This window comes from Procambarus clarkii, chromosome 45 (assembly GCF_040958095.1).
Source record: "Procambarus clarkii isolate CNS0578487 chromosome 45, FALCON_Pclarkii_2.0, whole genome shotgun sequence".
NCBI lineage: Eukaryota > Metazoa > Arthropoda > Malacostraca > Decapoda > Cambaridae > Procambarus > Procambarus clarkii.
In genome coordinates, this window is record NC_091194.1 from 2,180,250 (window position 1) to 2,198,978 (window position 18,729).

At 40.6% G+C, this 18,729-nt stretch overlaps 2 protein-coding genes across 2 annotated transcripts; one reads left to right on the forward strand and one right to left on the reverse strand.

Moving 5' to 3' along the window:
* Nucleotides 1–3,026: 3,026 nt before the first annotated feature.
* On the reverse strand, nt 3,027–7,278 carry LOC138350350 (uncharacterized). The gene is made up of 2 exons (XM_069300977.1): nt 5,205–7,278; nt 3,027–4,337 (listed from the first exon to the last, which is right to left on the reverse strand). Exons 1-2 carry the CDS (start codon nt 6,646–6,648, stop codon nt 3,532–3,534), a joined length of 2,250 nt encoding a protein of 749 aa, XP_069157078.1. The 5' UTR covers nt 6,649–7,278; the 3' UTR covers nt 3,027–3,531.
* A 9,352-nt stretch (nt 7,279–16,630) lies between these two features.
* On the forward strand, nt 16,631–17,593 carry LOC123770153 (zinc finger protein 708-like). The gene has a single exon (XM_069301015.1). It carries the CDS (start codon nt 16,631–16,633, stop codon nt 17,591–17,593), a length of 963 nt encoding a protein of 320 aa, XP_069157116.1.
* Nucleotides 17,594–18,729: the final 1,136 nt, after the last annotated feature.

Genomic DNA, 18,729 nt, shown 5'->3' on the forward strand with positions numbered 1-18,729 from the left:
CAGAAACACTTAAGAGAGTATAGCTAATGTCATTTTTGAGGGGAATATTATAAATGTTTATGAGGGGAACATAGGGCTATTGTGCAGCCTACATATGAACTCAAACATTAATTAAAATATTTGTTTTTCCTTTATATTTTTTGTTAGTTAGGTCACCTGTAATAATGTATTTCTTTTGTTGCTAATTTTATTTACCTGCGGATTACATATTCCTATATAATGGTTTCAATGAAGACAGGAAGGGGAGGGAGGCTTGTCGAATATCCCTCCATTGTTCCAGAGGTTATTCTATCTGTATTTTAAACTGAATGAGTTTAAAATATCTGTCTTGAACAGATAAAATTTCTATCTGCCTTGTCATTTATACAGCTTCGCCGATTAGTCGGTTTATAACCCTTGTTGAGCCTTTGTGAGAGCTACATTGAACCTTTTAAAGAAGTGCTCTGGATATTAATATCCCCAAATTCTTTGGGGACTTTAAAGGTCTCGATGTGATAAGCCTGTCGTATCTGGTTTGTAGTGTTGTTAGTGCTACGTGGCCCTCAAGTGTTCCCGGTATATGAGTTTACTTAGTTATGAGATTATTTTTGTCATGAACCTAACAAGACCCCTGGGAACCCGCCAGAATCCAAATTTTGGGGTTACATCTTAATGTAGACTAAAACAACCAATTACATGGTCATCGAATCGATTCCCGAGCAGGACCTTAGGAAAGCTGTTATAATTAATGACAAAGGTGACATCAATAAACCTAATATGCTTCCAGTACGCCATAATAGGAAGTCATTGATATTCAACGCTCAACTGAAAATGAAGAAACGAGAACATTTCGGTCCTTCCTGGAGGGGATGGGTGAGAGAAGCTCCCCTCATTATCACTTGAGGGGAAGAGTGAACTAGAGGTAGGATGGGGAGAGCGCAGGAAGATAATAATGTTAGTATGGAAAAGGTATGTGGAGATGAAGTATAGGAGGTAGGGAACGGGGCATAGGAGAGAGTCAACGGTGTGGGGGAAGTGAGCAGACTCGCTTATCTGTGCTCCACTAGATAGACTCAATTAAGGTCTATCAACTTCCTTTACGTTTATATTATTTTTTTTGCTATGATTGTTTTTTCCAAACTACTGCCTCGATCTATTGCGCGTTGGGTATGTGAGTTTGTAAGAGATTCGTTAATCATGTTAAATCCCCAAGTATCGTTGGTACGTACAGGGACGAACAATACATAATAATTATAATAATTAATAATAATTTAATTCCCAGCTTCAATGTGAAAGCTTCACATAGAAACGGTGATACCCTTATCTAATTGCACGGGTAGAGAGCCTATAGCCTCAGTGGTGTATTCACTCCTCCCGACGTTCCATTGCTCTGCCATAGTCTTTTCAACTGCGAATGATGATTGCTTCCACCTCCTCTTGATCATGATTATTCCACTTGTTTAGCACTAGCTCCCCACTGCATATTTTTCATTTATTGTGCACCCAATACCCATCCTGTGGACGTAAGTGAACCCCCATATCCATCCCGAGAGAGCTAGCGATTACAGAGGCACATATATAGGCTTAGGGACTGAAACCCAGAATAATTTAGCTAATATATAATAATATAATAATTATATATAATTATATATATATATATATAATGCAGTATAATAATATATAATGAATTATATATCATTAGATTGGGTTATCTTAGCCTGCAGTCATTAACTCGTTTATCTTATCACTGATACTTGTTAATTTAGTGATAAATCTTTCTAGCTTTTCATTTTTTCCTGCGTCAATTTGTATTATATTATGCATATACAGATATATTAATTGTGGGATGAATGACCGTATTCCGAGAGAGCGCCGGTAATGTTTAGTTCATTTATTATGCACATTTATTATATAGTTCATATTATGCAAATGAATTGTCGGGTTCAGGGACCGAACTTCACAATTCATTTAGCTAAGCAGGTTACAATCTTGTTGAGCTAGTTACAAAATTCAGTTTAAGTCGTCACATCATCAATGGGTTCGAGATCGACCTCAAGTACAGTTTCTAAATTAAGCAACTGACATGTGAAGAGCTAGTGTCACAATTGATATGTTTGTCCTGCACACCGCCCCCCATCCAGTGGGCAGCGGTGGATAGGTTACAATCACTTAGTTACTACCTACAGTTAGCAAACGGGATATTTGGCTAAAATTTCTGGTAGCAGATCATTTTGAATGAAATATTTACACATCGTAGGCAAATTTATAAACAAAATTGCCGAATTTGGTAATACTGACTGGTCTCCCTGGTACCGATACAAATAATATTGTCGGGTTATAAAGTAGATATATTAAATATTTTTCATACTTTCACTCATTTGAAGTAAAAAATAAGTCATAAAACAAATTTATAAACAAAATTATAATTCAAACAACACAGTCTATAAGTATTTATTTACACAGATGAAATGATTTAACATAGTTTGTTATATTTTTAACACTTCGTAAGCTTGATTTATAAAAATCCAAGGTTCGTATTCATGAACAATAAAATATTTGTGTCTGGTTCTTAAGCAATTGTATATCTTCTCATGTGTTCTTCTGTGCAATATTTGTTACAAGAGAAATCTATACATACAAATCAAATAAACTAAATATTAATATGTCAGTCTGCTGGCATATGGCGTCAATTATATGCTGCACAACGTGTCAAGCGTTTATACTTACAAAGAAAATTCCTTTACATGTGATTCCGTTCCATTGTTAGACGTTTAGTAATGCGAACCATCCACATTATATACACTGGGAAGTTTCTTAAAATAGAATTAAATATCACATTCACATTGCTATAAAGTTACAGTGTGTAAACACAGCTTATAGAATTGTACATAAAGGAGGACCATATAATTGATTCGCACTCACATATATATTATATATATATATATATATATATATATATATATATATATATATATATATATATATATATATATAAATATAGAATTGGATTTCTCCCTTTCAGATGATGTGTTAATTCTTCGCAACGATCTACTCTCTGTGGTAACTCCCAGTAGTTAGTTTAGTTCATTTATTATGCATCCCATACCCATGAACAAACCCACAAGGGCCGTGACGAGGATTCGAACCTGCGTCCGGGAGCATCCCAGACACTGCCTTAATCGACCCCATACTCATCTTGTGGGCGGTAGTGGAAAGGGTTACAGAGGCACGTAATGGGCTCAGGGACTGAACCCCACAATGCATTTAGCTAAGCAAGTTACAATCTTGATGAGCTAGTTACAAAATTCAGTATAAGTCGTCACATCAACAATGGGTTCGAGATCGACCACAAGTACAGTTTCTAAATTAAGCAACTGACATGTGGAGAGCTAGTGTCACAATTGATATGTTTGTCCTGCACACCGCCCCCCATCCAGTGGGCAGCGGTGGATAGGTTACAATCACTTAGTTACTACCTACAGTTAGCACACTGTGGATATTTGGCTAAAATTTCTGGTAGCAGATCATTTTGAATGAAATACTGGAAACGTTCTAGTCGCTGTGGAAGCGACCGGTAACGTTTAGAGCGTGGAATCGCCTTGTCTTGTCGTTCTTGTCATGGACGACCCACGCGACGAAGAGGCAGAACGCTACGACGTCGGTCAAGGTAATGATGGTGATGCCAGCGTTGTTGATAATTTCCGGCATCTTAAACCTTCGTTTCGGGTCTTTCTTGTCCATCTGAACCCAAGCTGCATTCTTACGGGACTCTACCTCGTGTCTGGCTCTCATCCTCTTGCCGATGGTGCTGTGCAGGAAGAAGATGAAGCTCACCCTCAAGATACAATAGAAGAAGAACCAGTCGACGAACTTGGGCGTTGGCGAGCTTGGGAGTGTTGCCGTGACCTGGGAAAAGAGGGAGGCGATGACGATGAGCAAGGAGAGCGTCACGGTGATCCTGTCGGTGAAGGCGTCGAGACGGAAATGTGTGAGGGTCAGTTCCGACAATAAATATAGGATGATACAAGGTACAAACGTCGTCAAGAGGTAAGCCTGGAATCTCCTGAAGAAGAGCAGTCTAAGATTCATCACATCCTGGTATGTGGTGGACATGTTGTAAAAGAAACGAATGTGAGAGATGCCATACATGGAGATCGTGGAGTCGTCTCCTTTGGCATAGATCTTCTTATTGACTACATTCCAGTGTGGCTCGCAGCCCTGTGACCCAACTAGCTTGATCTCCATGTTGCACTCTTGTGTGTCGAAAGGAAATATGAAGAGGTCGTAATCGCAGGAGAAGGTAAAGAGGTACTGGATCTTCTGACTGATTGAAACTTCGGTTCCATCATATAAACGAACTGCAAAGATAAAATTGAGTTACTAGTTTATTTTCCTTTTTTATTTATTTTTTATTTCAAATATATTAGTGCGTAGTATAGTGAGAGGAGGACAGAGTTAGGAACATAATATCTGATTTTAGAAAGTATACTGACCGTTTTTCAGACTTTCTTGGTTATGTGTTGTATGTGGGTGCTGAAGTTGAGTCTTTTGTCTATGTATAGGCCAAGGAACTTGCTATTATTTTTATTGCTGATTGTCTATCTGAAGCTGAATTGCATTTTGTTGATTTGCTTCCAGATAAGATGTAGTAGGTCTTCTCTACGACCTACTACATCTTTTAGTATGAGTTATGATACGTTTAGTGTGATATGACAGGATTAGAGCTGGGATATGAGGACGGGGTGAAGTCATGATGTCCTACCACACTGAAGTTTGCCTTTCACGCGCAAATAAGCGAGCACACACACTATGGCAGAGACGGGGTCTCTATTCCATTTTCCATATACACAGGAAATAACACTAACGTGATATATCTATGAGAAAACTTTGAGAGGAGGACGGGGATGGAACCAGCGTCGTGGGTAATTCCAGACGCACGCCTTAACCCATGGCCCACGATATGTTAATTATTTAACCTGATATTCGTTCGAATTCACTACGAGTCAGACGTACGGCACCGAGCTCCGGATTCCAGCGGATTCGGGTGGATTCCAAGAATAGGGTGGTCAATGGGTTAAGGCGTGTCTCTGAGGTTATCCAGGACGCTGGTTCGATTCCCATCCTGTTCCAAAGAGTTTTCCTTCTCCATTTTGGACGATGGACGGCGCTGTATGATTGACAATATAAAGCAAGTTAACTGATCTCTCAAAAGTTATGAAAATTACCTTCATAGCTGTTGATCACCTGCGACCTGCCTTTTCCCGTAGCGAACGCTGAGAAGGACTCCAACATTTCAGTCTTGGTCCTTACGTGGAGGTTATCCTCGTATCTGGCGTTGGAGAAATCCAATCCTGGAACCCAAATTGTTCTCATGGTATCAGTCTCAATGGATCGTATATGGTTATTGAGATCAGCGAAGGTGAGTCTGTGATCCCTCCACGAGATTGTGACTGACAGCGTGGCAGTAAATTCGTTCTTCTCCAGGGAGATTTGATTGACGCCATCAAGTTTGACATACAAGTCGATCTCAGGTCTGAACACCGGGCAAGCCCTGTGCCAGTAGGACGATGGACGGCGCTGTATGGGGGAACAGATGTTACCTTCGTCAGATTGGTCGAGGCAGTGAGGCCGACCGTCACATCTCTTGAACAGGTCGATACATTTTCCGTCATCACAGGTGAAGCTGTTTGTCCCGCATGAAGACAACGTCGCTAAATATCTCGTTTTGGTCTTATATTTGACCCAGCGTTTTCTTCCCAGGATTGTATGACCCTGTGTAAGAACGGTGTAGGCTGAGAGTACACCCTTGTGGCTGAGGACGAGGCAATGATCATCGCTGAGAGGACACTTGGACTTTAAGATAACTTCACCATCGTCTGACTGCAGGATTAACTGGCTTCGATGAGGGAAGAAGTAGAAGATTTTGATTGTATTTTCTATCCAAAATATTTTTTTCCTAACAGGGAGAATGCAGGCTGTAATGGAGAAGACAGTTGAAGAGTTCCGTATCACCTTGCGATGGTATTCACCGAAGGCTCTCTTGATGAGGTAGACGGCTTCGCCATGTTCATTATCCGTCATGTCTTCTGTCCAAACCATCCTTGCATCATCATTTACATCTCTACTTTTATAAATCTCTTGACTGACAGCTGACATGTCATCTTTCCTGTTAATCAGCCGACCACTCAGTGACTGACAGAATTTCTTAGAACTCTCTTGATCCACGTTAACACTGAACAAAGCCAAAAATTCATTGGGAAGTGGGAGACACATATAGCCTAGAGGATGGGACGCATTGCGCACCTCCCCTGTCAGAGACACCTCACGGACGCTGAGGTAATCCATAGGCCCGCTCTCACACCCGTACAGCCTCGACACCTCATCAGGACTGAGGTTCCTCCTGAAGAACCGAACGTCCGCCAACTGGCCGGAGAACTCGTTGATATCATCGCCCAGTTGCACCATGACGTCCTCCGGCTCCCTATCCTCTTTGTCATAGGGCAGAGCGTCAGTGAGGTTCATCTCGTAGACGGTGTTATTGAAGTAGAGGTAAGCGGTGTTGGTAGTGAGGAAGAGACAGAGATGGTGCCAGGTGTAGGCGTCCAGCTGGGGCGTGTCGAGGGGCGTCAGGTCCGTGTGGTCGACGGCCACGTTCAGCTCGCCCTCCATGGCTGTCCACAATCACGAACACGAGAAAGAGAAAGAAAAAAGCCGGTGTTTTCACTTGTGAAATAAGTATAATACGTTTCACAATGTATTTTGTTTTGTGTGATTATCTGACGGCGATATTTGCAGAGTGAGCGGGAGATCTGACGTGCCTCTGACGGTCCATCGACCTCTAGAATATTTTTATGCTTCTCCCCTTTGTTTAGAGGTAAGGGAAAGATGTTTTTACATACAGAACACTCTAGGTGATTAGATAGTGATGCAAGCCGAGAGAGGGGGTGCATATATAATGTTTTAGAACGGTAGAAATGGTATCTATAATTTAATTACAAACAGTAGGGGGAACATTTATCAATTATCCTGGTCTTAAGATCATATAAACGGTATACAGAGAGCTCACATATAATTTATTGTTTCCTTGAGATCAAAGCTTATAATAAACTCATGAAAGAGTAAAATATTATTTACTTACGTGTTTATATAGATAAATAAAGCAGTTGCACAGAATATCGTGTGGAGAGAAAATATGGTGTACTGTGCAGCAGGTCCTTTATTCTAAGAACACATATATAACACATATATACGACTCCACTTAAGGGATCTGTACCTCATATATCGGTGGCCTAGAATTTATCCAAAATTTTTAATAATAATAATAATTCATTATGTTGAGGGACAGGCAGCCAGAGTGTATTTATACACGATAGGCTTATATTGAGGTTCCCCCCCCCCCCAGAATGCAATCTCACAACAAGCTGATTGTAACTACTGGGTACCTTCAAGGAGACCGGGCCGCGGTGACGTTGAGCCCCGAAATCATCGCAAGGTTAGGTAACCTACTTGTTGCTAGGTGAGTAGCATTAGGTGATAGGAAATGCGCCCAACCCTGTCTGTCCCGCCCGGGAATCGAACCTAGATTTTAGAACGGTCCTGTAGCCTACTGAGCTCACAAGCCGCTATAATCGAGGTATAGATCACTTAAGTGGGTAAGTGATTGATAAAACCTGGCTATGGAGAATACGAGACACATATCTATGATAAAATCTTGGTTGTGGGATGGCGGGATCGATCGTGGTCAAAGGGTAAGGACGCAGGTTCGAATCTCGCCGTCCAGCCCCAAAGATTTTCTTACTCTTAATGACGAGGAAGTTGTCGTTGCTGGAGGCGAGGAGGATGACGGTGGAGGCGACGTGGTAGGAGGGTCTGACCCACAGACACACCGTGTAGGGCGCCACCAGCGCCTCACTCTCGTACCACAGCCTCACCTAAGGAAGGAGGTCCCTTGAGTTCACTTATTATTCAGCTCATACCAATCCTGTGGGTGGTAGTGGGTCCCATACCAATCCTGTGGGTGGTAGTGGGTCCCATACCAATCCTGTGGGTGGTAGTGGGTCCCATACCAATCCTGTGGGTGGTAGTGGGTCCCATACCAATCCTGTGGGTGGTAGTGGGTCCCATACCAATCCTGTGGGTGGTAGTGGAAAAGGTTACATAGACACAATGAGCTCAGGAACTGAACCCCCAAAAATATTTCAAGAGATTCCCACGGTCGTCGTCGGCTGCTTTTGGGGCCATATTTCCAGAGGGCGAGAGGTCCTCTGGCCGAGGTCAAAGATCTTGTGGTATCGTGGTCTTCAGCACTGGACGGCTTTTGACGTAGTGGAGGGAACAAAAAAGACTATTATCCCATACTTTTACGATGGGCTTAAGGCCTATCAACATCTAAATGAGTTATTAAGGCCACATCACCTTATTGACCTGCAAGTTTACTATAGTTCTGAGTTTGTCACAGGACTAGAGTAAACTTTGAATGTATATACACCGAGAAGTGATGTAAATCTCTTAATGTATACAATTCCCTGTTGATCCCTATTATCAACAGGGATAAGATATCCATATTGATCGATTGATCACGCGAGACAGTTGCTATTAATATCAAAAGCCTAACCTACCGCAAAGCTCCGTTCAGTAGCATGGGAGCAATTACCGTTCACCAATTAACGTGAAATATATCGACTCTCTCACTCTTCCTTGCTCCAACCACGTGGGCTGGACGGTAGAGCGACGGTCTCGCTTCATGCAGGTCGGCGTTCAATCCCCGACCGTAAAAGTGGTTGGGTACCATTCCTTCCCACCCATGTCCCATCCCAAATCCTTATCCTGACCCCTTCCCAGTGCAATATAGTCGTAATGGCTTCTGATGCAGAGGGCAGAGGTGTCCCTGCCAGTGACACCTCTGCATTGGAGGGGTTCCAGCAACACCCCTGCCAATGTGTTGCTGGAAGTGAAGTGGTGTTGTGGCCCCGTGATTATACTGTATAGGACTGGCCTCATAATTTACTGAGAAAGGTGACCTCGCCGGCGTGAGGACCACAGAAACAGACTCAGGGAGGGAACCTTGAGTAGTGGACGATAGAAGATAGAAGTGAACTCGCCGGGATAGAAGAGCGCAGAAGTTCTTTTTATAGCGTCCTGTGGGAAAGTGACACCTGCTGTGTTATGTGCATAAGTGTATAAAGTTAATAAGTACACATGGGGATTTTTGTGTTAAGTGTTGTTTACCCCATTCCTGTTGGACTATTACTGCCAGTTCTTAATAAATTACCTATGGCTCGGGGTTGGTTCGAGTAAGAAGAGGCAATAAGACTCCATATACAGTTTGCTATGAAAAGAACCCGGTTACTGGCTAAGTGAGGCTGGAACAGTTTACAAACTGCAACCACGGCTGTTTCGTCAGCATGGTGACATAACTATCACCCATTGCATATATCCTGGCTATGGGATTAAGTTACCACACCTGTATGGTAGCTGTGGTGACTTACCACAGCTGTATGGTTGCAGGGGGTGACTTACTACAGCTGTATGGTAGCTGTGGTGACTTACCACAGCTGTATGGTAGCTGTGGTGACTTACCACAGCTGTATGGTTGCAGTGGGTGACTTACCACAGCTGTATGGTAGCTGTGGTGACTTACTACAGCTGTATGGTAGCTGTGGTGACTTACCACAGCTGTATGGTAGCTGTGGTGACTTACCACACCTGTATGGTAGCTGTGGTGACTTACCACAGCTGTATGGTAGCTGTGGTGACTTACCACAGCTGTATGGTAGCTGTGGTGACTTACCACAGCTGTATGGTAGCTGTGGTGACTTACCACAGCTGTATGGTTACCGTCTTCTTCAGGAAGAAAGTCGAGCACCGTTGCCATATGCGTCGAAGTTTCGTTTTTATCTGAAGAGATGAAGATAAGCTTATATTCAATTACATTCACGGGGAAACACACACACACAAAACTTTGGGGATCGAATTCAAGGGTCTCGGTCGTACAGTTGAAAAAACACAACACATCGAGACGTTATATGTTCTAAAATACAGAAATATAAATACTGAACCAAAAAAAAATGATTGTGAACGACAACCTACCCGAGTTACAAGCTCCTGCCACCATCACCATCACCACCACCATCACGAACACCTTTCCACCATCACACACCACTACACACCATTCTGGTGGAGTCAGCATGATTAATCTGTCGAGGAAAGAGGGATTGAGCTTGGTAAAGCACCATGTCTTTGGTTGATAGGTCTTAATTAAGACCTATTAACCTTAGTGTATATACACTAAGAGGTTATTTTACCCAAAGATTGTATGCAGATCTAAAGTATATACTTGCTAGTTGGTCCGCAGGCTGTTGTAGTTGCCTTAATAACCTTTTATAGATACATATATAACAAAATTATAGGTTTACATACCTGAGAAACAGTAAGCTTAACCCAAAGCCACTTAGCAGGAGCCGCAATGGCAGTAATAGTAGAGCAACTGTAATATTTGTAGTAATATTAACAATCCCAGTTGCAGCGGTACGGCAGTCTTCATAGCAGCCGTAGGACAGTTCTTATGAGTCCCAGTATGAAAAATCTGCCTTAAAGTCGCTGTATTTGCAGCTGCAGGAGCAACAATATTGCTTCCATCCTCGCGTGCTAACGGTGAGATGCGCTGGCGTCTGTGAGGCGAGGATGTTTTATATATACGTGATTAGTACCTGCAGTAGCTCATGCGCGCGTGCGTTTGGTACTCACCTCCTGCAGTAGCTCATGCAATCTGCGCTTGCTGTGTTATTGTAACCAATGGTGTAGAAGATGCGTGTTTCACTTAGGTTAAGACCAGCACTACTTAAATGACCATCCAAACAGATTTGCCCAGCGTATGCTATTCCCAAAAATAGTATAGTCTGCCATACAGAGAGCTTCATTTTCTGTTGTGATTGGAAGAAAGTGAAGGTGACGAGTTACCCCTACTAAACGTTATGTAACATTAATGTATTATTTATGTTAAATTGAGCTTAACATAATGGGATGCATGAGTTCTTAAACACAAGCATAAAGTCGTTTGGTTGACAAACTATACTAGAGCTCTATTTAACTTTGATAGCTCTACGGAACTACCTCAGTACGGAGACACATGTATACAATCCAGTAAACATCAGTCACGAAATCTATGTAATGTGTACAAGTTAAATTATTACATTTTCTGTAATCTAGCAACTAATGATGACAGGGTAAACTATTACAATCATTATGTTCCAATAGTTTCTAACCACGAACCCAAACAACTAGCAAGGTCCTAAACGCACTGTGGAGGTTGTCTGATAATGAAGCTATTCCTTGAATCACCAGTGATATTACTTTCAGTTTTCTCTGGCCATAAACGACGATGGTTGACCCAGAATAACCAGAGGGACACGCCCGAATGATTACAGTCAGGTGTAATTAGGTCGAATCGCTGCTCACCTGAGTATAGTCTACCTGTATGAGGCATACATGTGAAGGTCATGTTTTTAAAGAGGGGGATCTGTGTGTGTGTGTGTATTAGCTCTCAACTGTCAATCAATCAACTGTTACTACCTACTAACTAATTCCCCCCCCCCCCTCCCCCACACACACCTATGAAGCAGCCCGTAACAGCTCTCTAACTCCCAGGTACCTATTTATTGCTAGGTAACAGGGGCATCGGGGTGAAAGAAACTCTGCCCATTTGTCTCTGCCTAGTCCGGGAATCGAACCCGGGCCACAGGATTACGAGTCCCGCGCTGTCCACTCAGCTACCAGACCCCTGAGTGTGTGTGTGTGTGTGTGTGTCTACTCACCTAATTGTGCTTGCGGGGGTTGAGCTCTGGCTCTTTGGTTCCGCCTCTCAACCGTCACTTAACAGGTGTACAGGTTCCTGAGCCTATTGGGCTCTATCATATCTATATATGTGTGTACTCACCTATTTGAGCTTGCGGAGGTTGAGCTCTGGTTCTTTGGTCCCGCCTCTCAACTGTCAATCAACTGGTGTACAGGTTACTGAGCCAATTGGGCTCTATCATATCTACACTTGAAACTGTGTATGGAGTCAGCCATACACTACCTCCACCACATCACTGCCTAATGCATTCCATTTGCCAACTACTCTGACACTAAAAAAATTCTTTCTAATATATCTGTGGCTCATTTGGGCACTCAGTTTCCACTTGTGGCCCCTAGTGCGTGTGCCCCTTGTGTTAAATAGCCTGTCTTTATTTTAGTCTTTAGCCTGTGTGTGTGTGTGTGTGTGTGTGTGTGTGTGTGTGTGTGTGTGTGTGTGTGTGTGTGTGTGTGTGTGTGTGTGTGTGTGTGTGTGTGTGTGTGTGTACCTCTGTGCATTCATTTAGTTGTATTTCTTGTTTCCGAATGACACGTGAAGATCTCAAGAATATTGTTTAACCAAAACAACAATTAAACGTAAAATTCTAATCACATCAAACAATTTTATATCCACTAAAAAAAAAAAAGAAAAAAACAAATACCAGCTTGAGACAAGGGAGGGAAAGTAGGGTGGGCGGCGGCGGTCAGATTTTGCAGGCTAGAGCCACGCCCACCTCCCAGAGCTCCGGCGCCCACCTTGGACCCATCACGGCCCACCCCACAGAACTCTGCCGCCTCACCTTGGACCCACCACGGCCCAACTCACATAACTCTGCCGCCCCACCACGGCCCACCCATACCTAGCCTCAGCTACTAGGACTATCTCTGTATAGAAACACGTTCTCTCACTCCAAGAGTTAGGCCATAACTAACTTATAACACAAGTTGACATGCACTCGACTACTGCAAGACTGACAACCTTGGAGTCCTCAGTAAGCTTGCGAGGTGCCTTCTATCTTTTAGGAGAGACTACGAGAGATCGACGTTTTTTAAAGGGTCAGGATTCACCAAGCATTTACGCAACCACTTATGAAACCTATACATCATTCCTCAATCATGGTGGCTTTTTTTTTTACTGTTTTTTTTTTTTTTTTTGTTTTTTTTTTGTTTTTTTTTTTGAGATATATACAAGAGTTGTTACATTCTTGTACAGCCACTAGTACGCGTAGCGTTTCGGGCAAGTCCTTAATCCTATGGTCCCTGGAATACGATCCCCTGCCGCGAAGAATCGTTTTTTCATCCAAGTACACATTTTACTGTTGCGTTAAACAGAGGCTACAGTTAAGGAATTGCGCCCAGTAAATCCTCCCCGGCCAGGATACGAACCCATGACATAGCGCTCGCGGAACGCCAGGCGAGTGTCTTACCACTACACCACGGAGACTGCTTAAACGGAGACTGTTGTTAAACAATATATGAGCTACGAAACACTACGAGGTTGGTCATAACAATGACGTTGGGTTGTGAAGTTTCCGTGCTTGTAAACTGTTTAATATATGTAGATGTATTTTTTTAAAATGGTTGTGCAAATGCTTGGTGAGTCCTGGTTATGTTGGTGTCAATCATGGAAATAACACGGGATTTTCAAGAATGTTCTGCAAAGGTCCTTCAGAGCATTCATCTGTCCGCTTTGTGATTGATTATAAAGCCTTACAACTCACACCAATAAAGGTCTCACTCTTTGGATTGTATGGTCAGCAACATATACGAGGTCTTCAGGTAAAACGCCCTGTTTATTATTACATAGAAATGGAGGAGTCATCCCTATTACATAGAAATGGAGGAGTCATCCCTTGTATACTATACTGTAAAGAAAAATGAAGTGCACAGTTAATTTACCCTTATAACCTTACCTTCCATTGGGTGTTGGATTTGAGGTCCATAAATCACACGTAAGTTTTTAATCCAGCCAGACTAGTCAACCAATTTTTTTCTTTAACCCTTAACACAGAATACTTTCACTACGATGCTAATTAAACTTCTTAATGTGTCAGTTATGATAGTTCAATTTATATATAATTGTTATATTCTTATAATATCACACAAAGGCGCACTTAATGCAATATATTCTAAAACAAGATATAGATAGATATAACAAATTAAATTCTAATTAACAAAAGTAATTATAAAATAATGATCAGTAAAAATATTAGATATATGAGTAACTTACTTAAATAATAAGAATGATACATTTTTATGGAAGTCGATTAAAAAGCTTGGTGCCAAAAACTTGAGTCTGGCCTTGTGATAAAGCAGACAACTCTGCTAAAGGTTTCGAGTTGATTCAGTTCATTTCACACTACTGAAAGGGTTTAATGAGGATGGTAGCCTGGGTTAAGACTGCATGTAATGAAGATTGTGTGTAAAGGAGATTGTTTGTGGGGACGATTGTTTATAGTGTGGATTATGTGTAATGGAGACTGTGTGTGTAGTAAAGATTATATATAGCGAAGATTGGCTTTAAAAACCCTCAAGAGATTTATAAGCTGTTGTAGTGGCCTTAAAAGCCCTCCAGAAGTTGATAAGCTATTATGGTGGCTTTGGTTTGGCTCACAACTTGCAATCTATTTTTGTTGGATATGTGGCCTCGACCCTTAAGGCTCGTGGTATTGAAGTGTTACGATGTTTCTGATATACTCTGTTATGGTCTGTATGGGTCGTGTATGTTTGGTTATATTATCAGGTTTAACTTTCTTAGATCGCTATGTTTGCCCAGGTCACTTGACGGCATTACTGTGTTCATGCAATCAGATCCATAAACCCTCGTTCGTTCCTATTCTGCTTGCCGACCCTCCTCGAGCCCACCCACCTACCCACACAGCAGTTGTGGGTGGCGATGGTGGGCGGGGTTGGTCGTGTTGCTCAAGGCGACCTCAGCCCAGCGTCCATAACACCAGCGACCGATTGTTCTGATTCTGTAAATGGTATATCTTTGATCTCGCTGCTCACTTGACCCGTACGAGCGGTGTTGACATGTAACGCTGGCCTTGATTTAACTGTAAAGAAGGACGAGATGTATAATTTATTTGTATTTCTTGTAATTTACGTCAGGATCAGAATCTTCACTCGTAATGACTTGAACCAATCATTATCCTAATAGTTGGACTAGACTGGTGTGCAGCGTTCTAAATAAAACTTACATTTTTGGCATGAACTGTGTAAAAGATTGAGATGTACACTGAAAGGTGCACTCCACTTCTCGGTGTGTCTATACACTGAGAGTTTATTTTAATCCTGGACTATGTTTACTTGGTAGTTAGTCAATAATATACAGTATAATGCACCTACTAATCTTCGTCAAATTTTCTTACAACGTATCTGTTAACATTTCTTAATATTGCAAAGAATTATCTACATAAAATTATCTGTTAGATTAAGGACCTGCCAGTACCGCTATGCGTGTTAGTGGTTTTTCAAAAATGTAAAAACATCAATGCTATGCACTCTCATAAACTCAATGTACCTTCGTGTATAGATAATTTTCTCATTCATTACAAGACTATTAAACTGTAAAATCCATCACTAGCGGATCTTCTTTCTGGTTACAGCACCACGACTGTAATTTAGCTGAGTGAACTCCCATCACCCCCCCCCCACAACACACCGTGACAATCCTCTTGGAGTGGTCGTTAGAGCGACAATCTTGCATGGTTGGTGTTCGAGCCCCGTTGGTCTGTAACGGTTCTATTGTTACGTAAAGTATGGTAACAATAAACACAAAGAGGGTTGGAAAGGTGTCCAACGGTTGGACACCAGTTTTTTTTTTCACTCTGTCCTCATATTCCGGCTCTTTGACTAACTTCATATCTCAGTGTCTCGATTTCATTTCCTCGATATAAGGCTAATATGGATATATTCCCATATAATTATATACACTGTAAATGTATGTAAATATATAACTATAATTATATATAAATATATATAAATATACACTAATTATATATATGAATTTTATATACTGGCTGCTATCCCCAGACAAAAATTAATTATATTATTATTATTAATTATAACTGTTGTGGAACTGTATCCTGGGAAGGGTCAATACTTCGGCTATGGAGTTATTTCAATATATGCCTAACGTAAATATATACGCAGGCTGCCTGTCCCCGATAAAATGTATTATTTTACGCAGGCTAGAGTTAATGTCCCTCATGTAAATACAGGTAAAAGACATTATTAATTTAAAAAATGACACAAATATATTATGGTTTATCCAAACATTTGAAATCAAAGAAAATGGAGATTGACACAGGAACATAAACGACCGACTCATCATAACAACAGCATCACTGACATCAATTCGATTGATCGTCGTCGTCCCTAAATCATCATCACCAACATCATTTCGGTGCAGTCATCGGAAGGACAAACCCTTCATGCAAACTGCACGTACCACCAAAAAGAAGATAACGGTAGAAAACAATATTTCACGTACCATAAAGAAGGGAACATTGCTTAATGTTGGTTCTCCAGGAAACGCTTAATGTTGATAACCTACACACTCAAAACATAAGATAACGCCAAGGTGTAATTATTATAGTTTAACAGGCTATCTGTCCTGGACTGTAAAAAATAACCATAAGGTGAAATATAAGACCACTTACTTAATTATCCTTCCATCTTCAAAAGATGCCACATATCACAAGACAATTCCAAAGTTATGAAGAGGAAATAACTTTCATATAACTCTACAAATCATAATGTGTATCCAGAGTATGAGAAAAGATTCAGTTAATATGGAACTATAAAGAGCCACAAAATGATGCATACGGGCCAAAAAACTTTAAAATGTGCAGACCGTGTAAAAAGATCTAGTAATCTTAGGCTTATAAAGCAGCACATGGTTACACATATAAGGGACAAACCTCACGAGTGTCCAGAGTGTGGGAAAAAATTCAATCGTCTTGGACATGTGAAGCAGCACATGGTTGTGCATACGAAAAATAAACCTCATGGGTGTCCAGAATGTGGGAAAAAATTCAGTCATCAAGGAGATGTGAAGAGGCATATGGTTGTGCATACAGGGGATAAACTTCATGAGTGTTCAGAATGTGGGAAACGATTCAGTCGTCTTGGACTTGTGAAGGAGCACATGGTTGTGCATACGAGGGATAAACCTCACGAGTGTCCAGATTGTGGGAAAAGATTCAGTTTTCTTGGGGATGTGAAGAGGCACAAGGCTGTACATACAGGGGATAAACCTCATGAGTGTCCAGAGTGTGGGAAACGATTCAGTCGTCTTGGATTTTTGAAGCAGCACATGATTATGCATACAGGGGATAAACATCACGAGTGTCCAGAGTGTGGGAAAAGATTCAGTCATCTTGGAAATATGAATACTCACATGATGGTGCATTCAGCCCAGAAACCTTTCGAATGTGCAGAGTGTGGGAAAAGTTTCAGTCATCTTAAACATGTGAAGCGGCATATGTTTGTGCATACAGGGGAAAAACCTCACAAGTGTCCAGAGTGTGGGAAAAGATTCAGTTATACTGGAGGTCTAAAGAGGCACATAATGTTGCATACAGGAAGGAAACCTTTTGAATGTGCCGAATGTGGTAGAAGATTTGGAGAACGTAGCAATATAATTAGACACTTGTTAGTGCATACTGGTGTTAAACCTCATGCTTGTCCAGAGTGTGGAAAAAGGTTCAAGCAAAGTAGTAGTATGAGAAAACACATCATGTTATTGCATCCAAGTGATAAACCTGACTTGGCTTAGTGTCTTGTCTTGTGGAAAAAATCTTGATAACCAAATTAATTTAAAAAAGCAGTGAATGGTGTATATTTTGAATAATATTTTGAATAGCATTCATTTAAGTAGTACAGTATTTTATCAAATTCATATCAAGACATTAACTTCCTACTAATCCAATACACTAATTGGAAAATGAGCTTCATCTTTAAAAAACCAAGCTATATCAGTTGGATATCCAACAAAAATTGGATGGCCTACAAAGATATGTTTGTTTTCATAGTTTTGTGTGAGAAATATACCTGGCTATGGAAGGTAAAGCTCTGCAGCTGGGGGTATTTAAGTTATTTTTAATCTTCTTTTAGTAAAAGTTAATTGCCCATTATAGACCAAATTATCACAAGAAAAGGTGTTAATCGAAAACTCAAATTCGCATTTTCCAGCAAAGTTCCAGCCTTTTTAATATTTTTTAGTATTTTCAAATTAGGTCCCATTAGGAAATTTATTTAAATTATCATAGAGCCTTTGGTTACTAAGATAAGGACATTTTATTTTTTAAACATTTAATTAAGATTTAGGCAGGGAGTAAAAAAACAAAAACAATTTGAGATGTACACAAAATGAGCCATTTTATTGACAGCAATAATATAAAGTGATTTTTATTCAGGAACTGGAAACTCATTAATATTTTTATATGCACCCATTAAATTGTTTCATGTTTAATTTTATTTAATTTTTATTTTTTATTGAGTTTTTACTTCAGTACTGCTAATAAGAACTATTTTTATGACGTGTTATTTTTCTTTGTTAATATGAATGACCAGAATACAGTTTATCACTTCTTTCAGCCAGGTATTTTATTTACATTATCCCAATTCCAGAATTTGTTTTGTACTAGAAAAATGTATATTAGAATTTGTATTATCCTGAGAACATTATATTAACCTGATCCTGAATTTGTATTATCCTGTTAATATTTAATTCATGATGGTTGGCCTAACCTAGGCTTAATTGCTGATATTATTCATGTAATTATTTCTAAATGATCATTTATAATTTAAATCTACTTTTTAATGTACAGTATATGATATTAATTTGAGAGTATAAGGCTAAGTTTAAATGTTGTTTAATATATAGTTGTGTGGAGTTGGTAGTACTGCAGT

Excerpts from the sequence above, each read along its gene's own strand:
- LOC123770153 (XM_069301015.1), top strand. The coding sequence starts at position 16,631 with ATGATGCATACGGGCCAAAAAACTTTAAAATGTGCAGACCGTGTAAAA.
- LOC138350350 (XM_069300977.1), bottom strand. The coding sequence starts at position 6,648 with ATGGAGGGCGAGCTGAACGTGGCCGTCGACCACACGGACCTGACGCCC. Across the intron at positions 4,338-5,204 it reads GGTGATCAACAGCTATGAAG|TTCGTTTATATGATGGAACC; the intron begins GTAATTTTCATA and ends TTATCTTTGCAG.